At 33.6% G+C, this 21,448-nt stretch overlaps 1 protein-coding gene across 1 annotated transcript; it reads left to right on the top strand.

The window, feature by feature from the left end:
- Positions 1-18,430: 18,430 nt before the first annotated feature.
- LOC145050874 (uncharacterized) lies at positions 18,431-19,276 on the top strand. The gene has a single exon (XM_078999066.1). It carries the CDS (start codon positions 18,431-18,433, stop codon positions 19,274-19,276), a length of 846 nt encoding a protein of 281 aa, XP_078855192.1.
- The last annotated feature ends 2,172 nt before the right edge of the window (positions 19,277-21,448 follow it).

Genomic DNA, 21,448 nt, shown 5'->3' with positions numbered 1-21,448 from the left:
TATCATCCCATAACCCTTGATTTCACCTAGTGAATTGTTTTCGTATTTCACTCTTCCTCCATCCTTCAGTGCTCTAAACTCTCGTAGTTCCTCCTTCGTGCATGTCATGTGACACGAGCAACCATTGTCGATGTACCATTCAGAGTCAAACTGCTCGTCACGTATTACCTACGAAAATTAAGCAGATTTAGGAACCTAAGGTTGTTTGGGCCCTCGTGAGGTTTTCACAGGAAAAGAAATAGCAGGATCAGCCAAATAAGTTCGTTTTATTAAGGTTGTTTTTTCTTTCTTTGTGATTTGAAAAACAGTACTCCTATTGTCTTTTGAGTTCATATCCTTGGTGAATAGTTTCTTTCATTTATTTTGGATATTTTGTTTGACAAATCTTTTCTCATCTCTCTTTTGATTAGATTCAGATCTTTTGAGAGGAACCTCAAACTCTGAAATTATTTTTCCTTTGCCATTGACATCTTGCGAAGTCTCGGCCGAATGTGAAACCTTCTTTTTAGGACAAAAATGAGAATTGGTTTTCTACATAGGTTTTTCATGATTTGAAAAGTATGGTTTTTGAAAAAAATTCTGATTCGAAACATGTGGAGACTGATTTCGTGGAAAACTCTTAGAGTTCGCAGGTGAAGAGACTTTCACATTTGGATTGGGTTTTTATTTATGAACAAAGTTAGGATTCTTAGACTGCCAGAACTACTTTCTTTCCTTGATATTTTTTTTTATATCTCGCATTCCTTTGGTGTTTTTCATCTGCGAACTGCTCAGATGATTTGTGAATACTAGCCCTAGGTTTTGACTTTTCTGGTAGGGGTTTTGATCCGAACAGACGATGTGTCACTTGGATTGTTCTTAGTTCCACTGGGACTACCCTTTTCGTAGCTTGAATTGACTTTGATTAGGGGTTCTGCTACGTACATGCTCTTCGTTTTCCAAGAGGTCATTTCAAATAGATCTTTTGTTTCGTGTGCATTGTCGATTGGAGCAGACCAGAAGAACTCATCACAACCATCTTTGTTATCATCTTCAACCATGGACGTTAATTCAACTGTTTGATTTTTGTTCAGTCCTTTAGTTGTAAAAACTAGGTTAGGGACATTTTGAACTTTTAGGAAAACAGTTGCTTTAGCTTTTAAAACTTTAGATTTATTCTCAGAAACACATGCAAATTCAACCGAATTCTCAGAAATTAGGACGTTCGCAGGCACAGGTTCGTTTTTTACAAACTCAGAGTAGTCACCCTCATCCTCTATAGAGATTTCACTCATATCACTTTCATCTTTGAATTCATAAACGTTTTCAACATCAAGTTTATTTTCTGAACTCAACTTGGTGCTTAATGAGTCAAAATTCTATACAGTTTCAGACTTAATCTGCGCTTTGTATTTTTCATCCAAAAGTTGTTTCAGCATGTTTCTATGATCTTTGGACTATATATAAGATTCGATTTTGTCTAGTCCAACTTTTTATGCATCTGAAACTTCGTCTGATGTGACGATGGATTCACACCTGTAACAGTCAGCGTCGATGTCGTCCTATTTCAATTCAAGAAAGGGCAAAATCATCTTGTGAATTTTCTTTCCAATCTCACAGTTAAGATGCAACTGAGTAATATTAAAATAAAGTCTTTTGGCAATAAAAAAAAGATGTTACGCTGTTTTAAAAGACCTAAATTATCTCTCTACAAATAAATTGACTCATCCCTGGACATAGACAAATCAGACTCCAACTTTTCAATCCACATGCGTCTCCCTTCACTTTTTGACGAAACCCGGCCGAGTTGATCGGTTAAGTTAGAATTTGTTAAACGAGTTTGTTTTAGACTGTCACTGAAACTTGAAAATGTGTATTTTAAGTTGTTCAATTCAGTTTCACATCTAGATACAAGTATATTCAGAGATTCAAGAAAAGAGTTTACCTTGTTGATCACCTGCTTGTACTCGCTTATCTGCTCAAGAACTGGTTTCATAGCAAAACAGCTATCAACACTCCATCCATCATCGGTTGTATATTATGGGTTTTGAGCATTCTAACACTCCTATGGTGTACATGCAACCCTATAAACTTTGGATCTATGTTTTCTCTAATATACATGCAAATTTGATTTTTCCAAGGTTTACTTCCTAACTAGCATGGCATGGGGAACATGTAATATAAAAACTAGTAGAAGTACATACCTTTGTTGTTGCTTGAATTCCTTGATGACTTTGTGAGCCTAGCACCCCAAATGTTGTGCCTCAAATGCTACACACGACACCACAAGACTTGGAATAACTTGAGAGAATGTCACTAACACTCAAAATCGGTTACGCCCTCTTAGAATCAACTAGTATCTGATTTTGCTAGCCATAGGGTCCCTTTTATAGTGTTGTCACAATTAGGGTTTACACATGAATGCCCTTAATTGTTGTGACTCTTCATTTCTAATGATCCATGGGTTTGTAACTCCCATGGACTATCCATAGAGCTCCTAATGGGTTATAGCCCAACTTCATAAACCATGGATCATTAGCCCACTATAAAAGAATAGATGATTGACATAGTCAACCCTATATATTTAATTAGTCTCATATTGATCAACAAATTATCTCTAAATTAATTCTTGATCAACACTAATTAAATAATACTATTATTAATATATTAGAACTTATAATATATTAATAACCATAAGTGTCCTTTCTCTCATTTTGTCTATCCAAGTATTGCAATGCCATGCAACCCAAATGGAGCATGCCGGGTCGGGTCAAGTACATACCAAATACAGTTTTGGACTTAGACACTATATCCAACAGTCTCCCACTTGGATAAGTCTAATAACTATATTTGCATATATGACTTCAGAAACCGACCAGCAATTGTAGCTATTTCAAAGTCTCTCGGAATTGAGATGATAATGATACGCCATTTAAGATAAGTGATCATATAATCCTCTGCTCTTAAGATATCAGCCGGACAAATACATGGAACATGGTCTTACTTGTTGTCCAACATTTGTTTCTCAATCTCTGATTTGTTTCGACATAGAACTAAATTGAACACATCAATTAGATTCTGACCGGGCCCGGTACATAAGTCAAAACCAAATCATCGAGGGGCCCAGATATCGCTTCTATTTCTAGAAGGAACAGATAAACTTCGACTCATATGCTTGTACTAGCCATTTGTTGAATTATGCACAAAAGCACGTTTTATAACATCGAGTTACCAATGTGTTTTCGCATAATCAATGGATAACCAACTCATATCTCTAGGTTTGAAGATTTATATGATATTACCGTCTCACGATCACTCGAGATAAATTCCATGAAGTGATGCAAGTGAGCGTGGGTTGAATCCAATACTCAAGCCTTATGAGTACTCATGAATGTTGCAGCAACCATTGCTATGTCTAATGCACATTAGACAAATCATACAAGCCAAATTCATGACAGTCTTAAATCGATACCTACTTCCAAAGTATGACTGATTGTGGAGAGTTTGAATAATAACATAATTATTCAGGAAGTCAAAACATGCAAAATTGAAACCATAGTAAACGTTTAACATAAGATAGTAACACTTTACTCATAAATAAATAACAACTTTTATTTAATCATCAAATGTCAATTACATTTTACAAGTTTCAGAAAACTATCTAATTATTAAAACTAATACCATCCTTCAGCCCTATGCGCCTCACATGTTGTAGATGCTTAACCCTACTCAGTCCCTTCGTGAGGGGATCTTATGGGTTCTCATCCGATGATACCCTCTTTTCCACGAGGATTCCTTCTTCTATTCGATGTCTGATGAAATGGTATTTTATGTCAATGTGCCTAGATCTTCTGTGATCTTTTGGTTCCTTAGCTAAAGCAACTGCACTTTCACTGTCACAGAAAATTTCCATTAGCTCCTTTATAGTTGGTACAACTCCAAGGTCTCCGATGAAGTTCTTCAGCCATATCGCCTCCTTTGCTGCCTCGCTTGCTGCTATATACTCTGATTCGCAAGTTGAATCAACTACTGTCTCCTGCTTGGAACTTTTCCAAGTAATTGCCCCTCCATTTAGGATAAAGACCTAGCCTGACTGAGAGCGGAAATTATCCCTATCAGTCTGAAAACTAGCATCACTATATCCTTCCACTCTCAAGTCATTACCACCACCGAGGGTAAGGACCCAGTCCTTAGTCCTCCGCAAATACTTGAGAATGTTCTTTACCGCAGTCTAATGAGCCGTGCTAGGGTTCCCTTGATATCTTCTGACCATGATCAAAGCAAATCCCACATCAGGGCGAGTACAAGTCATATCATACATGATGGAGCCCACACCGGAAGCATACGGTATATGACTCATCTCAGCTATCTCAGCCTCTATACTCGGACTCTGAGTCTTACTCAGCTTGGCATTACTCTGGATAGGTATTCCCCTTTCTTGGATTCTTGCATGCTGAACCTCTTCAGCACCTTATCCATGTAGGTACTTTGACTAAGTCCAATTAGTCTCTTACTCCTGTCTCTCAATATCCTTATCCCTAGGATATAGGCAGCTTCTCCAAGGTCCTTCATAGCGAAACACTTCCCAAGCCAGGACTTAACCTCCTGCAATGTTGGGATGTCATTTCCTATGAGTAGCAATGTTGGGATGTCATTTCCTATGAGTAGTATGTCATCCACTAGCCCTAACATATACACAGGACTCATCCTCGCTCCTCGAAATGCCAACCTCTTTAACATTCTCATCAAAGCAAAGATTCCATCTGCAAGATGCTTGCTTTAATCCATAAATGAATTTCTCAAGCTTACACACTCTATTAGGATATTTTGCATCGACAAAACCCTCTGGCTAAGCCATGTAAACATCCTCATCCAACTTTCCATTAAGGAAAGCGGTTTTGACATCCATCTGCCATATTTCATAATCATGAAATGCAGCTATGGCCAACAACACCCTAATAGACTTAATCTTCGCTACTGGTGAGAAGGTATCATCATAGTCAACTCCCAGAGTTTGAGTAAAGCCCTTCGCTACCAGTCGTGCTTTGTAAGTGTGTACATTCCCATCCGTGTCGGTATTCTTCTTGAAGATCCATTTGTACCCAACTGTCTTACGACCGAGTACATTGTCAACCAAGTTCCAAACTTGATTGTCATACATGGACTGAATCTCGCTGTCCATAGCCTCATTCCATTTTGTAGACTCAGGGCCTGCCATGGTTTCCTTATAATTATTAGGTTCATCCAAATCTATCAGTATACTATCACTGATAAATCTATCACCTTCAGTAGTGATGTGATAACCATAATAAAAATTAGGTGTGCGCCTAACTCTTGTGGAACGAACCATGTCTAACAAGGTCGATTGTGCCTCTCAGCCACACCATTCATCTGTGGTGTCCTAGGAGGTGTCAATTGTGAGACAATCCCACATTCCTTAAGATAGTCAAGGAACTCAATGCTAAGATACTCTCCTCCTCGATCGGATCGGAGCATCTTGATGTTCCTGCCCAATTGATTCTCAACTTCCTGCTTAAACTCTTTGAACTTTTCAAAGGTTTCTAACTTATGCTTGATTAAGTAGATATATCCATATTTGTTGTAACCATCAGTAAAAGTCACATAATAGCGATTAGCATCCCTTGTAGCAACTTTGAAGGGCCCACACACATCTGTGTGTACTAGGTCCAACAAACCTTCACTCCTATCACAAGTACCTATGAAGGGTGATTTTGTCATTTTTCCAAGTAAACAAGACTCGCAACTATCATCCGACTTTAGGTCAAATGATTCCAAGATTCCAACCTTTGGAGTTGGCCTATGCGCTTCTTGTTGACACGTCCAAGACGACAATGCCACAAGGATGCTTTATCCAAGCTATTTGAAGAATCAATATACAACACATTATTTCCTAGATTGTCTACAACATTCACAGCTTCATATACACCATCACAAGGTAATGCTTTAAAGTAAAATACACCATTGAAATAAACATTAATAGCACCATTATTATTATCAAACGAAAATGTAAACCCTTGTTTGTACCAGCCATGAAAGGAAATAATATTTCTCGCCATTTCGGACGAGTAACAACATTTATTCAAATCTAACATTAACCTATTATTTAGCAATAAAGAATAAAATCCTATCTTGGTAACAGGTGATGCTTTCCTGTTGCTCATGACTAAGTTTATCTTCCCGTGCTCCACTTGCTCACTTCTTCTTAGGCCCTGCAAATCAGTACAAATGTGAATACCACAACCTGTATCAAGCACCCGAGAATTATCATTAGATGAGTTATTAGACAATATTGTATAAATACCTGCATGGGTGGGTTTAACTTTCCCATCCATTACATCTTGCAAGTATTTGGGGCAGCTTCACTTCCAGTGCCCCTTTTCCTGGCAATAGAAGCATTGTGCTTCCTTTGGGTTTGAAGAAGGAGTGATGGGACCTTTCTTTGTCCCACTTGAAGAGGAGTCATCAAGGGACTTTCCCTTGGTACCCTTTGAAGGGTTTTCCTCTTCTTCCCCTTTCCCTGCCCAATTTCCAGAACAGGAGTTGTTGAAGGAGTAGAAGTAACAACCGCTTTACCCTTAAGGCCATTTTCAGCTGTCGTTAAGAGTCCTTGGAGTTTGCTAAGTGTGACTTCCTCCTTGTTCATATGATAAGTCATACGAAACTGATCATAACTCGGAGGTAAGGAATGGAGAATGATATCAATCGCCATGTCCTCAGGGAAGTCAACATTGAGCTTTAGCAACCGGTCAATGAACCATTGCATTGCATCTTCTGCAAGTAACCGGTGATGGGTTCACCATCCTTCATTCTGGTTGTTATCATGGAGGAGATAATTTCATACCTCTCTTGACGCGCACTTTGATGCTATCTATCCATTAGATCCTGGTGCATCTCATAGGGGTAGAAATCTTCATAGGATTTTTGAAGTTTGGGAGTCATGGTGGCCAACATGATGCAGGGCACTTTAGTAGTATCCTTCTCATGTGTAACAAACTCCGCAAACTCTTCAGGAGTAGCAGTGGCTTCATTCACAACCTTAATCTCCCTGTCAAGGACATACTCCTTATCCTCATAGCGGGTAATCATCATGATGTTTTTGATCCATTCATTGAAGTTGGATCCATCAAAAGTGACTTTCCCACACAAGTTTATAAGGGAAAAGGAGCTTGTAGGGTTTGAGCCAGCAACATTGTTGGAAGACATCTGAAAGAAAGAAAGACAAGTTTTATTAGATAAAGAGTCCTTAATAAGTCACCCAAATGAAATATTAAGGCTATGATCCATCAAACTATTTATAGTTGGAAGAGGGATGCCGTAATCCAAGATATAAAATATTTGAAGGTAGGTAAATGACGATTTACCAATTTCCACCATAAAAACAAAATATTTTATTATTAGGTTTTATTGGATTTGAAACTCCTAGATCTTTTGAGATACATTGAAACTTCCAATGGCATGTTTGAATCTCGATTGTGCCCTCTCAAGTTTGTGACTGGGATGCCGAGGATCACAAACAAGGTGTGAATAACCTTGCAAATTGACTTGGTACCCTTAACTATATTACCTAATCGATGTGTCGGTTAACCACACACACTCTACCGATCTATAATAAAGTCAGGTTACCCTTTGTCACTCTTACTAGTCCTTATTAGTGTGTCGGTTAACCACACACGCTCCACTAACGACTTGGTAAGGTACAAAGTGTAATTTCATAGGTTAGCACCTATTTCACATTTTCCTAAAGTAACTAAGATTGGGAATTTATAATGTATAGTTACTTTATAATTTCATTATACTTTTAATGAGGATTAAGGTCCTATCCTGCCTTTTTCGGCTAACGACCCTCCACCAGTCAAGGAAGCGGTGGGTGAGAGTGGACACCCATTAAACCGCCATTTTATAGGCAGTAACCTTATACCCCCCTTATAGACCGGCTTTGTGAATGAGGCCTACTAATGGTAAGACTGACATATTCTTATACATATCTATATAATTAAAATTATAATAATAGTATAAGTGTTGAATTTTAAACTTTTAATTTTGGAATTAAAGTATTAAAGTGTAAGACTTTACAAATTCCAAAACTTGAGGGCAAGTTTTGAAACTATTCCAAGACTCTTCACTTTGTAACTTATGAGTTTAATGGTTCATAAAAATGAAGACACTTCATTTTATGAAACCTCTTATTCTTTAATGAGGGCCTTTTTACCCTTCGCAACATGGGCCAGTAATCCCATCCCAGAAACTAACTTCCATTCTTTCGTCACTTCATCTTCATGTGACCTCAGTATTCCAACTAGCTTCGCCAACATATAGTGCTTGAACCGCTCATGCGCTTTTACGGTAGAAACAACAGCCTTCCATTCAGATCTCAGCCCGTTCATGAATGTGACTTTTTCCCCGATTAGTTCACATCCAATCTTGCGCTTCATCATCCTATTGAGAAGATAATTATAGCGATTGAAATTTTGATCCAGACTCTCTTTAGGCTTTTGTACAAACACTCCAAACTCTGAAAGCAGTAGATTTTGAGTAGAATGCTCAAGATTAACATCGGTTGAGTATAGTTCCTAAAACCTATCCCAAATAGCTTTTGTTGTGTCGCATGAACTAACCAAACGAAAAGTGTCTGGTGGCAAAGCGAACATGATGATCCTCATTGCTTTAACGTTGCTTATCAGCCTATCCTTCTCATCTTGTGATACGTATTTAAAATCAAGAAGAAGCTTGTTGTAGCCGGCTTGAGTTTGATTTCTTTTCTTGTTCATGTATGAGTAAACGTCTGAACAGTAATGGCTTCCCATATCAGATAGCCATTTTCTTCAAGCCCAAGAACGTAATCTTCAAAATGCAACGCCCGTACTTCATAATCATTGGGCAAAAGAATAGGGATTCTTGTTGTAGATCCAATGTTGCTTGAAAGATTTATTGAGTTAACGTGAGAATTGTCTGACACGTTTAAAGATCGAATAAAACATGTATGAATCAGATGTGTAAACTAAAATGGTTTTTGGATAATATAAAGATCAAAGATCAGCGTCAATAACAATGATGACGGCTGAACTAGATACAATAATAGCGGAAACCCTAAAAACTCTTTCAACAAAAGAAATGTGCATAGATTACACAGTCTCCTACTCTGATACCAATTGTTGAGTTGAAAACTCTAAAGATCGAATAGATTCAAACAAGTAAAAACAATCAAATACATAATATGAATCAAGAATGTGTCGAATGATTAAATGTCATAGCTTTAGAGGAGCTCGATTAAGAACTGCTATTGTAGAGGCTATGTAGGGTTTACAATGACACGATTAACAAATACACGATGCATGCATGCATCTTAATTAGTAGAACACTAATTAATAATTCACGAGTGGACAGACCCAACTCGGATACAAAATAGACTAAATAATAAGCCTAAAAGACGCAACACTAAATGCCCAACAGTTAGCCAATATTTTGAGATGAAGTCCAGTCTAAACCAAAGTACCAAAGAGATTTTTCTTCAGTCAGTTTATCGAGATTTGCTCTTTAATTTTTTATATGAGATTTAATTCCATAAAACCCCTCTTTTCTATTTTTTTGTGTTTAGTGTAACCTATAATCAAAAACTTCAAATTAATTCACCACCGTTCCCCTTGTGTGAATCTAGTCTTACCACAACTATACTATTGCACGATTACGTACACTGCCTAGTGTGTTGATTAGTGAGGTTGCGATAAAATAAGTTTTATAAATTTAAAACTTGAGCAATTAAAATATATACATAAAAACACACATCAAGTTTTTTGTGCCGTTGTCGGGGAACGGTTTTCAATTGATTTGGTTTGTTTGATTATTCGTTATTTGTATTAATTTTTTAGTTTTATTTAATTTTAGTTTCTTTGATAACGACTTGTTGGAGGGTTCCTGCTGTTGTTTTACAAAGTTTAATTATTCAAAAATTCCCAATGGAATTTGATTGAAAAAAAAATGATGAACAAAAGGAAAAAAAAAAGTCATGAAATTATACCCATCGTAAGTTTTATTATGCCTTGTGTACAGAGAAGAGATCGCGATTTCGGATTGAGGCTTCACCAAGTACTCCCAACGTACCTGATACGTAGGCCCTGCGTACCTCGCACCAGGTCATGTCTAGGAGAAATCAAATGAGAAATCGAAATCAACCTTCCGAGGAAATTACTGATCACCGATTTTGCAATTCCCACAAACTTTGAATGAAAGAACACGTAATAGATATCAACACAAGCTTAGTTTGTTGCTCACCAAGGAAATATACAACACGCCAACATTCGATTGGGGGATTGGAATCCCAAACTGAACTCGATGAACTGATCCAGAATATTTTGACATACACTCACTTGGACGCAAGTGGTGTCACACCTCCAAACCGGAACGGCGGAAACGTTCGGGGGCTAATGACGACATGTACAACATCACAACGATTGCATAATAGTAATCAAAGTACAACAATCATTACATTGATAAAGTCTAGTTTTACATTCGTGTTCAAATCAATGTATACTTGACACCAAAATGTATAGCAAAAACTAAAAGACATGAATCTATGAAACTCTGTCTTCTCAAAACCTGTGAATACAAGTAGTTTTGAAAAGAGTGCCAACAATTAATTTGGTGAGTTCATAAGCATGTTTGTAATTGAAATCTGTCATTTGTTCCTTGAAAATGTAAATATGTTTTCCCAAAAAATCCTATATTTTTTGTTGTAATATATTGTAGTCTTAATCCCCTAAAACCAAAACGTGTAAATGTTATTGTACTCTGAGATAGTATAATGTCGCTTCGATTCACATAAAACTAGGAAAAGTATGTTTTCTCCGCATTGGAATAGTATTTTGTATTTGTACTTGTATAAAAATTGTGTAATTGTAAGTGTCTGGATTCACCAGCTGTACTTGTAAAATACTATATTATAGTTTTATTATTTAATAAAACTATGTGAAGTTGTTTACTTATTCATACACTAATCATATTGTTCAATACCAAATTGTGAGTTATCATAACCATGCTTGATGACCTAAGATGGCCTGAACACGACGTTCTTCAGGCGTCGTAATCGGTACGACATTTGTCACCTCAGGCCTACTGGCCTAACTGTAGCTAACAGCTAAGGTGCGGGATTCTCAGTCTCGTATAGATATATACATAAGTGTCACTCTCTCCCTCCAGGAGACTCTGGTTATAATTTCAGGACCTGGTTGGTACTTAGATAAGTACGTGAAGTGTGTCTCACAAATGCTATATTGACGGTTACATGTAGAATAATGAAAAATCCTTTTTATGATAATAATAGTACGTATATTCCATAAACTATATCTATTATAGTTTATATCTTTGTTTTCTATGATGTATTTTGAACTTGGTAAATATAGTACATATGATCCATAAACTATACATATTATAGTTTATATGTTTGTTTTCAGTATTGTATCTCAAGTGTGTTAAATGATGTGTAAGTCCCATAAACTATACTTATTATAGTTTATATGTATATGTTCTACTGAAACGAATGCCTTTGTATTGTTAATGATTTAGCAAGTTTAAATCGTAAAATCCGTAATAAAGTTGTTCCGTGAAATTTAGCACGTGTGTCCAAATGGTACTAAAATAGATTGAAAAAATAATATTTTTGTTTAACAAGTTTAAATGGTTTTATACTTATATAAATATAATATTTATATAATTATGATTAAAAATCCGATCGAATAAATAATTCCACCATAAGCCCACAGTCAAACAAGGAATAGGAAATAGAGTAAAATTATCAATTCTAAGCTTGTTATACCTTAATTATATATATATATATATATATATATATATATATATATATATATATATGTTTTTAATAACGACAACGATTAACAAAATATTAAAAATCATTTAGTTATTAACACAAAATTTCTTGTGTTACACTTGTATTCCCCTCCTAAAACAGTGAAAAATCATGAAAACTTAGGGGTATGAACTCACCTCGAGTGCGTTCTAAGTTGTAAAACGGTATAAGTGGTGATGTTCTTCATGTTAAAATATGTGAAATTTTTCAATGTCCTTATAGTATTTAAACATATAATAATATGTGAATATATATAATTAGTAAAATAAGTATTGCATAAACACTAGGTTCATAAAGTATACTTACCAAAACTTGTAAGAATTTAGAAGTAAAATGATCTTTTGGAGCTGTTAACCTTTAATTTTGAGAGAAAAAGGAGGTTTGAATTTGAGAGTGTATGTGTATGAATCCGTTCATTGGGAATAAAATGAAGGATGGTTCCTATGTAGTACCTTAGATTTGAAGTAAAATATGAGGCAGTTACACCTAGATTAGTGTGCCAAAGAGATAAATTGGGGTCTTCGGCCCGCTACACAACCGAAATCCTTGATTTCGGTCCAATAGATCCAACCGAGGAGGGTTTGTTGTCACATGGTTTGCGGTCCGAAGAAGGGATCCCTCACACGTTTTCGGTCTTGACCGAAAACCTGATTTCGGTCCGAGGAGAGTGGGGCCTACGAAGGTTCTTGGTTGAGTTGGTAAGACTATGCGAGAGTTTTCGGTTGGGGTGTATCAAATCTAAATTTTTCAAAAACACTTATATAAAACATCATTTTTAATCCTTATGAACTTAACAAAATAAATAAAACTTGAATTTTATTTTGCAAGTTTTAATTTTATTGATTTTTATTGACTCGAAATAACGGGTTATTATATATATATATATATATATATATATATATATATATATATATATATATATATAGAGAGAGAGAGAGAGAGAGAGAGAGAGAAAGAAAGAGAGAGAGGGAGAGAAAGAGAGAAAGGTAGGTTAATATGTGGATGAACAATTATTGTGTGAATGTAGGGATTAGTGTGGACCAATCTTTTTAAAATATTAATTTTGGTAAATAAATAATAAAATCCCCAATCCCTTTTATTTTTGTAATTGATTTAACGATTTAAAACCCTACCCTCATCAAGAAGACATCGACCTATTCATGTGTTCTTAAATTCTTCATCACAGCCACCACCAAACTTCATCAGCTTGAAAGCCCTTCCCCACAACCCTACCATCGCACCACCGGTTCTCACCATCATCGGATCATTAAAGGTCTCACAGGTAAAATCAGCACAACCGCTACCATCTTCCGTCACTGTTTTTTTCAAAAAGTTGTCACCATACCCTTGATGGGGATATTTAGTTTCGGAGAAAATACGAAGGTATTTTGCTGCTATTAGATTTTATTGTTGTTGCGTCGCTTATTTATGACTATTTTATTCGTTTACAATATATTCAGTTTTGTTATAATCTTCTTTAATTTATTTCAGTTCATGTGACAATGAGAAGATAATAGGTGTTTATTATGTTATATAGTTCTCTGGATGTGTTAATAAAATACTTGACAGATTGCTTGTGTAATCACAAATCAACTTTTTCTATTTCTATGTATCCTCAAAATTACATTTCGATGAAAAAAAACACTTACTATTACCTTAATGTCTAAGTTAAATATCCTAAATCAAAAAGTAATCGATAACATATTTAAATAATGTTCATGATTTTGACTTTTATGATGCCTATCTAGTTCGATTTCCTTTACATATACTCGACCGTTTTTTCTTCCTTCTGTGTCACCTGCGCGCTGAATAGAGCTTCATCAGTAATATTTTTTTTCTTTACTGCAAGTGTTTATTTTCTCTCTTTTTCCTACTTAAATTGGTAATTTTGTTCATCTATTTACTAAAATGTTCTAATCATGTTCATTTCTTCTTTTGAAATGTTTTTTTATCTCATTTTCCTGTTGAAATTGGTGATTTTGTTCGTCGTTTATTATTGAAATTGTTCTTATTGTCTTCATTTTTTTTTTTGAATCTATTAAATGGCACATCATAACTTAAATTGGTGATTTTCTTGTATTGGAGCTATAACTCCATATACATTGATGTAGTTTTTGTGGTGTTTTTCATCATGTTTCTACTCTTCATAGAGACATGTTGTTTGGACCGATCAAATTGACAATTTAATTTGAAGGCAACAATTGTGTAGCAGGTGCAATGAAAAGTACAGTTCCTTGATGTTACCAACAGTAAAATACATTTAATCCAAAGTCCAAACTGATTCGACCTTATTGATAGTCAAGAGTACGTATGGTTGACATGGTTAGCTTGCAAACTTAAACTCTTATGTTTTATTGTTTCTAGATATGGCTGTTCTTGAAAAATAAAATCTTTAAAGATGAATTGATAATATTCCTCCATAATCTGTCATCTGGAAAATATTTAAATATGAAAGATGGACATCCACATGGAGAATCAATGCAAAAACTTCCTAACATAGTTTGTCTTTTCATTTTGCGGGAATTCGTGTAACAACTATTCTTTTATTTCAAAGAGAAATAGATAAACTCAATTATATAACCCACTAAAGAAAATCAAGTTTATTGTGCTACACATTTTACATTTTCTAGAGGCATACGTCAAGAATATGTTATACATTCTTTTAGTATACCTTACATTTTAAAAAATACATCAAATTCTGTAAGAATATTATATATTCTTTAAGAATTCTAATTCTTTTGATATAGATTTCCAATAAGAATGATTTTGATGTTGCTGTAATTATTCATTACTCTATTGTCCTTGCATCAAATGAACAGTTTTCTTATAAGAATTGTATGAAATTTAGAAATAAAATTGTTATGTTGTTTTTGTAATTCTTTTAGAATTGTATTTTATTTATAAGAATATTTGTAAATATTCTCTAAGAATGCTATTCAATTTAAAATTATGTTCTTGGAGGGGACCGGAAAAATATACAAGTATTCTTTAAGTATTATAAATAATAATTAATATAACTAATTTTATTTTTGATAAGTTTCCTAAATTTATGGATTTGACTAATGAATTAAATAAAGTGATGATATAAAAAAAGTATATATTACTCTAAAATTATTGGTCCATAATTGTTCTTACATCCACATAGTAGATGTCATCCATATTATAACCTCTCTCTCTCTCTCTCTCTCTCTCTCTCTCTCTCTATATATATATATATATATATATATATATATATATATATATATATATATATATATATATATATATATATATATATATATATATATATATATATATATATATATATATATATATACTTCTCCTTACAGTAAAAAGTTTTACCGATCATTTTGAGGTTTCATTTGCATTTTGATAGCCATTCCCTTTTTATTTTCTTTTTTTACCATGTTTTTATCACACCTCATTTCTCTTTCTCTCTCAAACCCCTAATCTTTCATTGTTGCTATCCCACCACCACCACCACTCATGTTAACTGCATGCTTTGCCTTCTCCACCGCTCTATGTGCCACGACTCTGTGACTATGTGATGCGAAGGAACGAAGATACGTGAGAGACGACACATAGAAATTCTAAAGATGATGAAAGCCTTTTTTTTGTAAATCTACATCTACATATCCGACAGACATAGACAAACTCCTTCGAATGATGGATTCAATCACATTACAAATAAAATATCAACTAAGATAATGAACAAATGAATTCTTTCTATAACAAAATGATCAAAACATGACATACAAAAATTGCAAAATACGATATGATGGACAATATATATCTTTATTTTCTAGTTTGTGAATAAAAAAGCATTTGGCCTAAAATACATATAAATTTATTTTGTTACTCGGTAAATCAAACCAAATAACTTGAAAATGATTTTACCGAATCTTAAATGGGTTAATAATAATTAATATAATTGTTTTAAATAAAGCAAATAAATATATATCTAGTATTACAAGAGCTTCTTACAAAGATGATACTGAGTTCGAGAGGTTATTGACCCTTATACAAAAGGATTGAATGAACTGAAAGCTAACAAAGAGCAGAGGTGTCAGCCAAATGCCCAAAAAGCCTTGGCGGTTGTGGATGCCGACGGAAAGAAACGTGTGGTGTCTGGCAGCGCAAACAACAAACGAAACGAGTGCATTGACGGTTGTAACTTTCCAAAAAAAAATTGCCAAAACGAAGGTCTGGAATCTGGATAGACACCTATCAATTTCTAAAATTCATTCAATTCTACTATGAAAATGGAAGCTTTATGGCACAATTAAAATTAAAAATTAAAATATTTATTGAAGGACCGTTATCTTTTATGTAGGACCGACTGGATTTAATCGTGATGAAAAAAAAAAAAAAAAAAAAAAAAAAAAAAAAAAAACCCTCAAAATCGAAACAATCTAACGGTGATCTTTTAGATTAATCATGAATGATGTTCGGTCCTAAATTTGAAGTAGATTGGACATATATTTTGATTAATCCAACATTAAAATTGAAACCTTAAATTCATCCTAAATTTGAAACATAAAAGATAGGAAGTTATCATTTTAAGATTGTATTTGACACATTAGTCGAAAAGACATACTAATTGAACATTTAGTTTTTATCTAGCATAATAGCTAGTAGATAAAATAATAGCTTATTTATAATAAATAAAATAGATTACAAATTTAAAATGAAATAAAAGTATATATATATATATATATATATATATATATATATATATATATATATATATATATATATATATATATATATATATATATATATATATATATAAGGGTGACAATTCTTTTTAAAATGACGACTCATAAGGACATCTTAAAAAAATTTTAAAAAAAATATAAAAAAAATACAAATCATAAGATCGACCATAATACTATATTGGAGAGAAAAAAAAGTTTGGAAATTTATTTTTTCGATCATTAAAATTTAACATGGATCATTTTTATGATCTATGATTCAATTTTTATGATCCATGATTCAATTTTAATGATGCAAAAAAAAAATTCCAAATTTTTTAAGGTGTATGTTCGATTTTATGATTTGTATTTTTTTAGATTTTTTTTTAATTTTTTTAAGGTGTTCTCACGAGTCCTCACTTTAAAAATAGTCATCACAGAAACCGGACGTTATATATATATATATATATATATATATATATATATATATATATATAGAGAGAGAGAGAGAGAGAGAGAGAGAAAGAAAGAGAGAGAGAGAGAAAGAGAGAGAGAGAGAGAGAGAGAGAGAGAGAACTAGGTTCAAGTATTCTAGCTAATTATTGTACATCTATCGTATGCTATGAGAATGATAAATAAAATATGTTGTTTGATAATATAAATACGTTCAGTCTTACATTACTATTGTCATTAACACATATTCTCACTGATTAAATCATCTATAAGGTTATTATACACTTATTATTATTATTCTCATTTCTGTCAGAATGCTGTCAAAATGTTTTATTGGGTCGTATTCTGTCATAATGAAAATGAGTGAAAAACGATGTCTGAGAACAAAAAAAATAATAATTAACGAGAATGCATGAAAATGACGATTTTATTGTAAGGTTGAACGTATTTACATTGCTAAACAACTTATTTTCTTAGTAATTCTCATAGCATTCGATAAATATCCAATAATTAGTTTAAACAGAATAACATAAGCCGATATATATATATATATATATATATATATATATATATATATATATATATATATATATATATATATATATATATATATATATATATATATATAACTTAATGTATCAAACATTATTAAAATACATCACAAATTTATCATATTAAAGAAATTACTACCAAAGAGTTTTCCAATAATTCTTATATTTAAAAGATTTTTTTTGCATTCCATATAATATTTGCAATATTATTACAAATTTCTTGCATCTCATGGTTTGACTATCGAGCATATAATATTTGCAATGTTATTACAAATTTCTTGTATCTCATGGTTTGACTATCGAGCATAAAAATAAATACACATTGAATCTATTTTTAATTTTATTTATATCGACTTATTTTTTCAACAGTGTTGAAAATCATATACAATAAGTCATCCTTTCAAGTATAGTTATTAAGAGTAAATGTTGTCATAACACATCTATTTGTTTCTTTTTCATTAAAAGTTGACATTTTATTCAATATCTTCCGCTTCTTCTTTAATACTACAAATGAAAGTTGGATAGAACATGGAAAGAGATGAATGTATACTACACCACTGAAAGCCTTTTGCACATTGGTTGGAATAAAATGCTTAATTTTTTTTATTGATGATATTTGATGTGGGAACAGAACACGGAGTGGGATCCATTCAAGCCTTAAATATTGGTTTGCTTGTAAAATGGTGGTGGAGGTTAAACAGTGAACCTAACACTCTGTGGGCTAGAGTAATCATTGGCATTCACAACTTAGCGAACAAACCGATTGAGTATCTATCCGTACAAAGATACGGTGGTGTTTGGAATAATATTGTCAGCATTAGAAAGTTCCTCGGGGGCTTGGGATTGCAATACATGATCTATTCAACATTAAAATCATGTCAGGGCATAATACCCTGTTTTGGTATGACCATTGGATTGGCTCGAACAACCTAAAAACGAGATATCCTGACCTATTCGATTTGGAATCAAAGAAAAGGTGCACTGTTGCGGACAGGATTGGTGATCGGAATCAAAACTGGAAGTGGAAATCCAGGCCTGCGGCTCGGGGGTTGGATTCTGAAGTCCTCAGTCTAAGTAATGAAGTTGCTAATATCCAATTAAACCCGGGACTGGATCAATGGAGATGCAAACTTTCATCAGATGGCAAGTTCTCTGTGGCCGTCATCCGCCAACTTGTGGATAAGCTGAAAACCGGCAACCTGTTTGTTCCGAAGATTATTTGGAACAAAATTGTTCCCATTAAGGTGCTTTGTCTGGTATGGAGAGCTGCACAACAACGTATACCAACTGCTATGGCCTTGGAACGCAGGGGTATTTTGGTCAACTCGCAAATATGCAGTTCATGTATTGGAAACTTTGAATGTGCAGACCATGTGCTGATCAATTGTCCGTTTGCGATCAAGATTAGAAGCTGCATCTGGAGTTGGTGTGGAATTGCTGGCGATCATGAGTCCGTAAAAACAATCTGTGAACTAATAGATTTTGCAAGCAAGTGGGGGAGGAATAAGAAGGAAAGGAAACGGTTCGTTGTAATATGTTATGGCATGATTTGGAACTTATGGAGATTCAGGAACAAAAGGCTATTCCACTGTGAGAGTACTTCAGTTCAAAATGGTGTGGAGTGTATTAAGGCCATGACATTCGTTTGGGTAAAACATAGAAGTAGAAATGGTATGTGTAGTTGGGAGGATTGGGGAATATCTCCATTTTATGATGTATAATTCTGCTCTTACTTGTATGTCTTTTCATTGGGCTCTCTTCTAGTTTCTTGCTTGGAGAGAGTTCCTTTCTTTAATAAAATTTTGCCGTTTCCAAAAAAAAAATTTCATTTTTTGTTGGAAGATCCTATATTTATCATAACATCATCAAATTGAGCCTAGATTGTTTAATGTTATTTTAGTTAAAATTAAATAAAATAAACAAGTAAATGACATAAAATAACATAAATTAAATAGAAATGATAAAATGTATATTAAGATTTAATTAAAGGATTTATGGTGTTAAAATTGAGAGAATGTGATGGAAGGACTAAACTTCTCAATTTATGAAAGTATGGTCTTCGACCATGTGATTATCTAATACAAATGTTACTTAAGTGGTGAGGAAAGGTTGGAATCTAATACAAATGTTACTTAAGTGGTGAGGAAAGGTTGGAAAGGAAAAACTTAGAGGTTTTATTTAAGAGTTAGGGGTTGTTTGGTATGGTCTAAATTTTTAAGATCTGAATTTTTAAGAGATATGAATTTCTAAGAGGGTCTGAATTTTTATTATGTGAATTTTTAACATGTTGTTTGGTTAGAACCTCTGAGTTGTTGTGTTGAATTATAAAAATGACTATTTTACCCTTTTGTCTTAATTTTTGCTGAATAATTATAAAAACCATACAAATTTCAAATTAACATAAATCAAAAATTATCTTCAACAATTTATAATGGGTATTTGACATATATTTATAAAAATAACATCATTTTTTATATCCTAAGGATTTCAAAGTTAAAGAATAAACATATTTTACATTGAATGTTAAGACATAAATGACAAGGAACTTGCAACTAAACTATTGATGATCGATTTGTACTCCTTCTCCATCATTACATCAAACATGATAGCCCCTCAAATTTTTCTTTCAAAAATTTCAACCTATAAATCCAAATTCAACAAGGAAACAAGTAAACTCAATGGAAATGAACTATCTCATTTCAATTTAATATTCACAAATTCCATTTAACTATTAATTAGTGTTGGATTGGGCATCTATGGAGTAGATGCATAGTCTATATTGCATACCAAATCCATCACAATTTTTCAAAGTTTGTTGCTAGAATCGATAATTTGTCAAAATCTCCAATTGTTGTAACTTCTATAAACTACTGTCAATTCATACACAATTCATGCCTAATTGCTAGATAACAATGCACCATCACTTATATATCAAACTCCATATGATATGAATAATTATCCCTAGATCAAAGTTTGAAAAAATCCCTTAAATAGCAACATATTTTTCAAACTAGATTTTTTAAATTTCAGAGTTCAAATATATAGTTCATTCACCAAACATTTGTATCTTTGTGGTCTATTTCAGATTCACCAAACAATTGGTTGTTTAATCATTTTCTATCTTAAGATTTCAAACAATATTCATATTTTGTAGAACCTTGATACTAGTAATTACAGGTTTTTATCAAAATTTATCATCTTCTATCTTAATATAAACAATTTGAGGCACAAATCTTGAAACAAACAAATGTATCATATGACGATCCAATACAGGATCGGGCATGAAATACAAAGAAAAACAAAATCAAGGAGTGATAGTCGAGTTCTAGGAGAAAAAATCCATGTATTTCTAAGAATAGGTTTTCAGGAGAAAAAATAAGAACAAGCGATCTATTTACCGAGAATCTTTTTAGGAAAAAAAACTTATCTACAACAAGTGGTTGTCGTCGTTGCGGTGCTAGCAGAGGCGGCGAAGCTTCTGGTGGCGAAGTCAATTCTAGAGGGAGCAGACGACTGTAGATCGGAGAGGTAGGAGAAGGGGTGGAATGGAGGAAAAAGAGCAATGTTGTCAGAGCCTATCGATGGAAGTCGTAGTGGGATTCGATCTTCCTGGTGGGAGTCGATTTCAGGAAGGTCAATGACAGGAGGAGGTCGGAGGAAGTGATCGACACTCTACAGGGTCGGAGGTGGGAGGAGACGGTAGAGAAGATATGAACGTGGGTGTTTTGTTTTGGAGGCGGGCATATTAGCAGCGCATGAAGGTAAAAGAGGGAAGGACGCGTGATTTTTTTTCCAGATATGGGCCAAAAACTGAAACTTTAAGAGGCTTTTAGAAAATTAAGAGTCTTTTATTCCTATGCTACCAAACACTCATAATCTGAAAAATTAAGAGT

This window comes from Lactuca serriola, chromosome 1 (assembly GCF_051521515.1).
Source record: "Lactuca serriola cultivar US96UC23 chromosome 1, Lser_US96UC23_V15, whole genome shotgun sequence".
Lineage (NCBI taxonomy): Eukaryota > Viridiplantae > Streptophyta > Magnoliopsida > Asterales > Asteraceae > Lactuca > Lactuca serriola.
The sequence above is the reverse complement of the archived record's forward strand: the minus strand, read 5'-3'. Positions and strand labels throughout refer to the sequence as shown.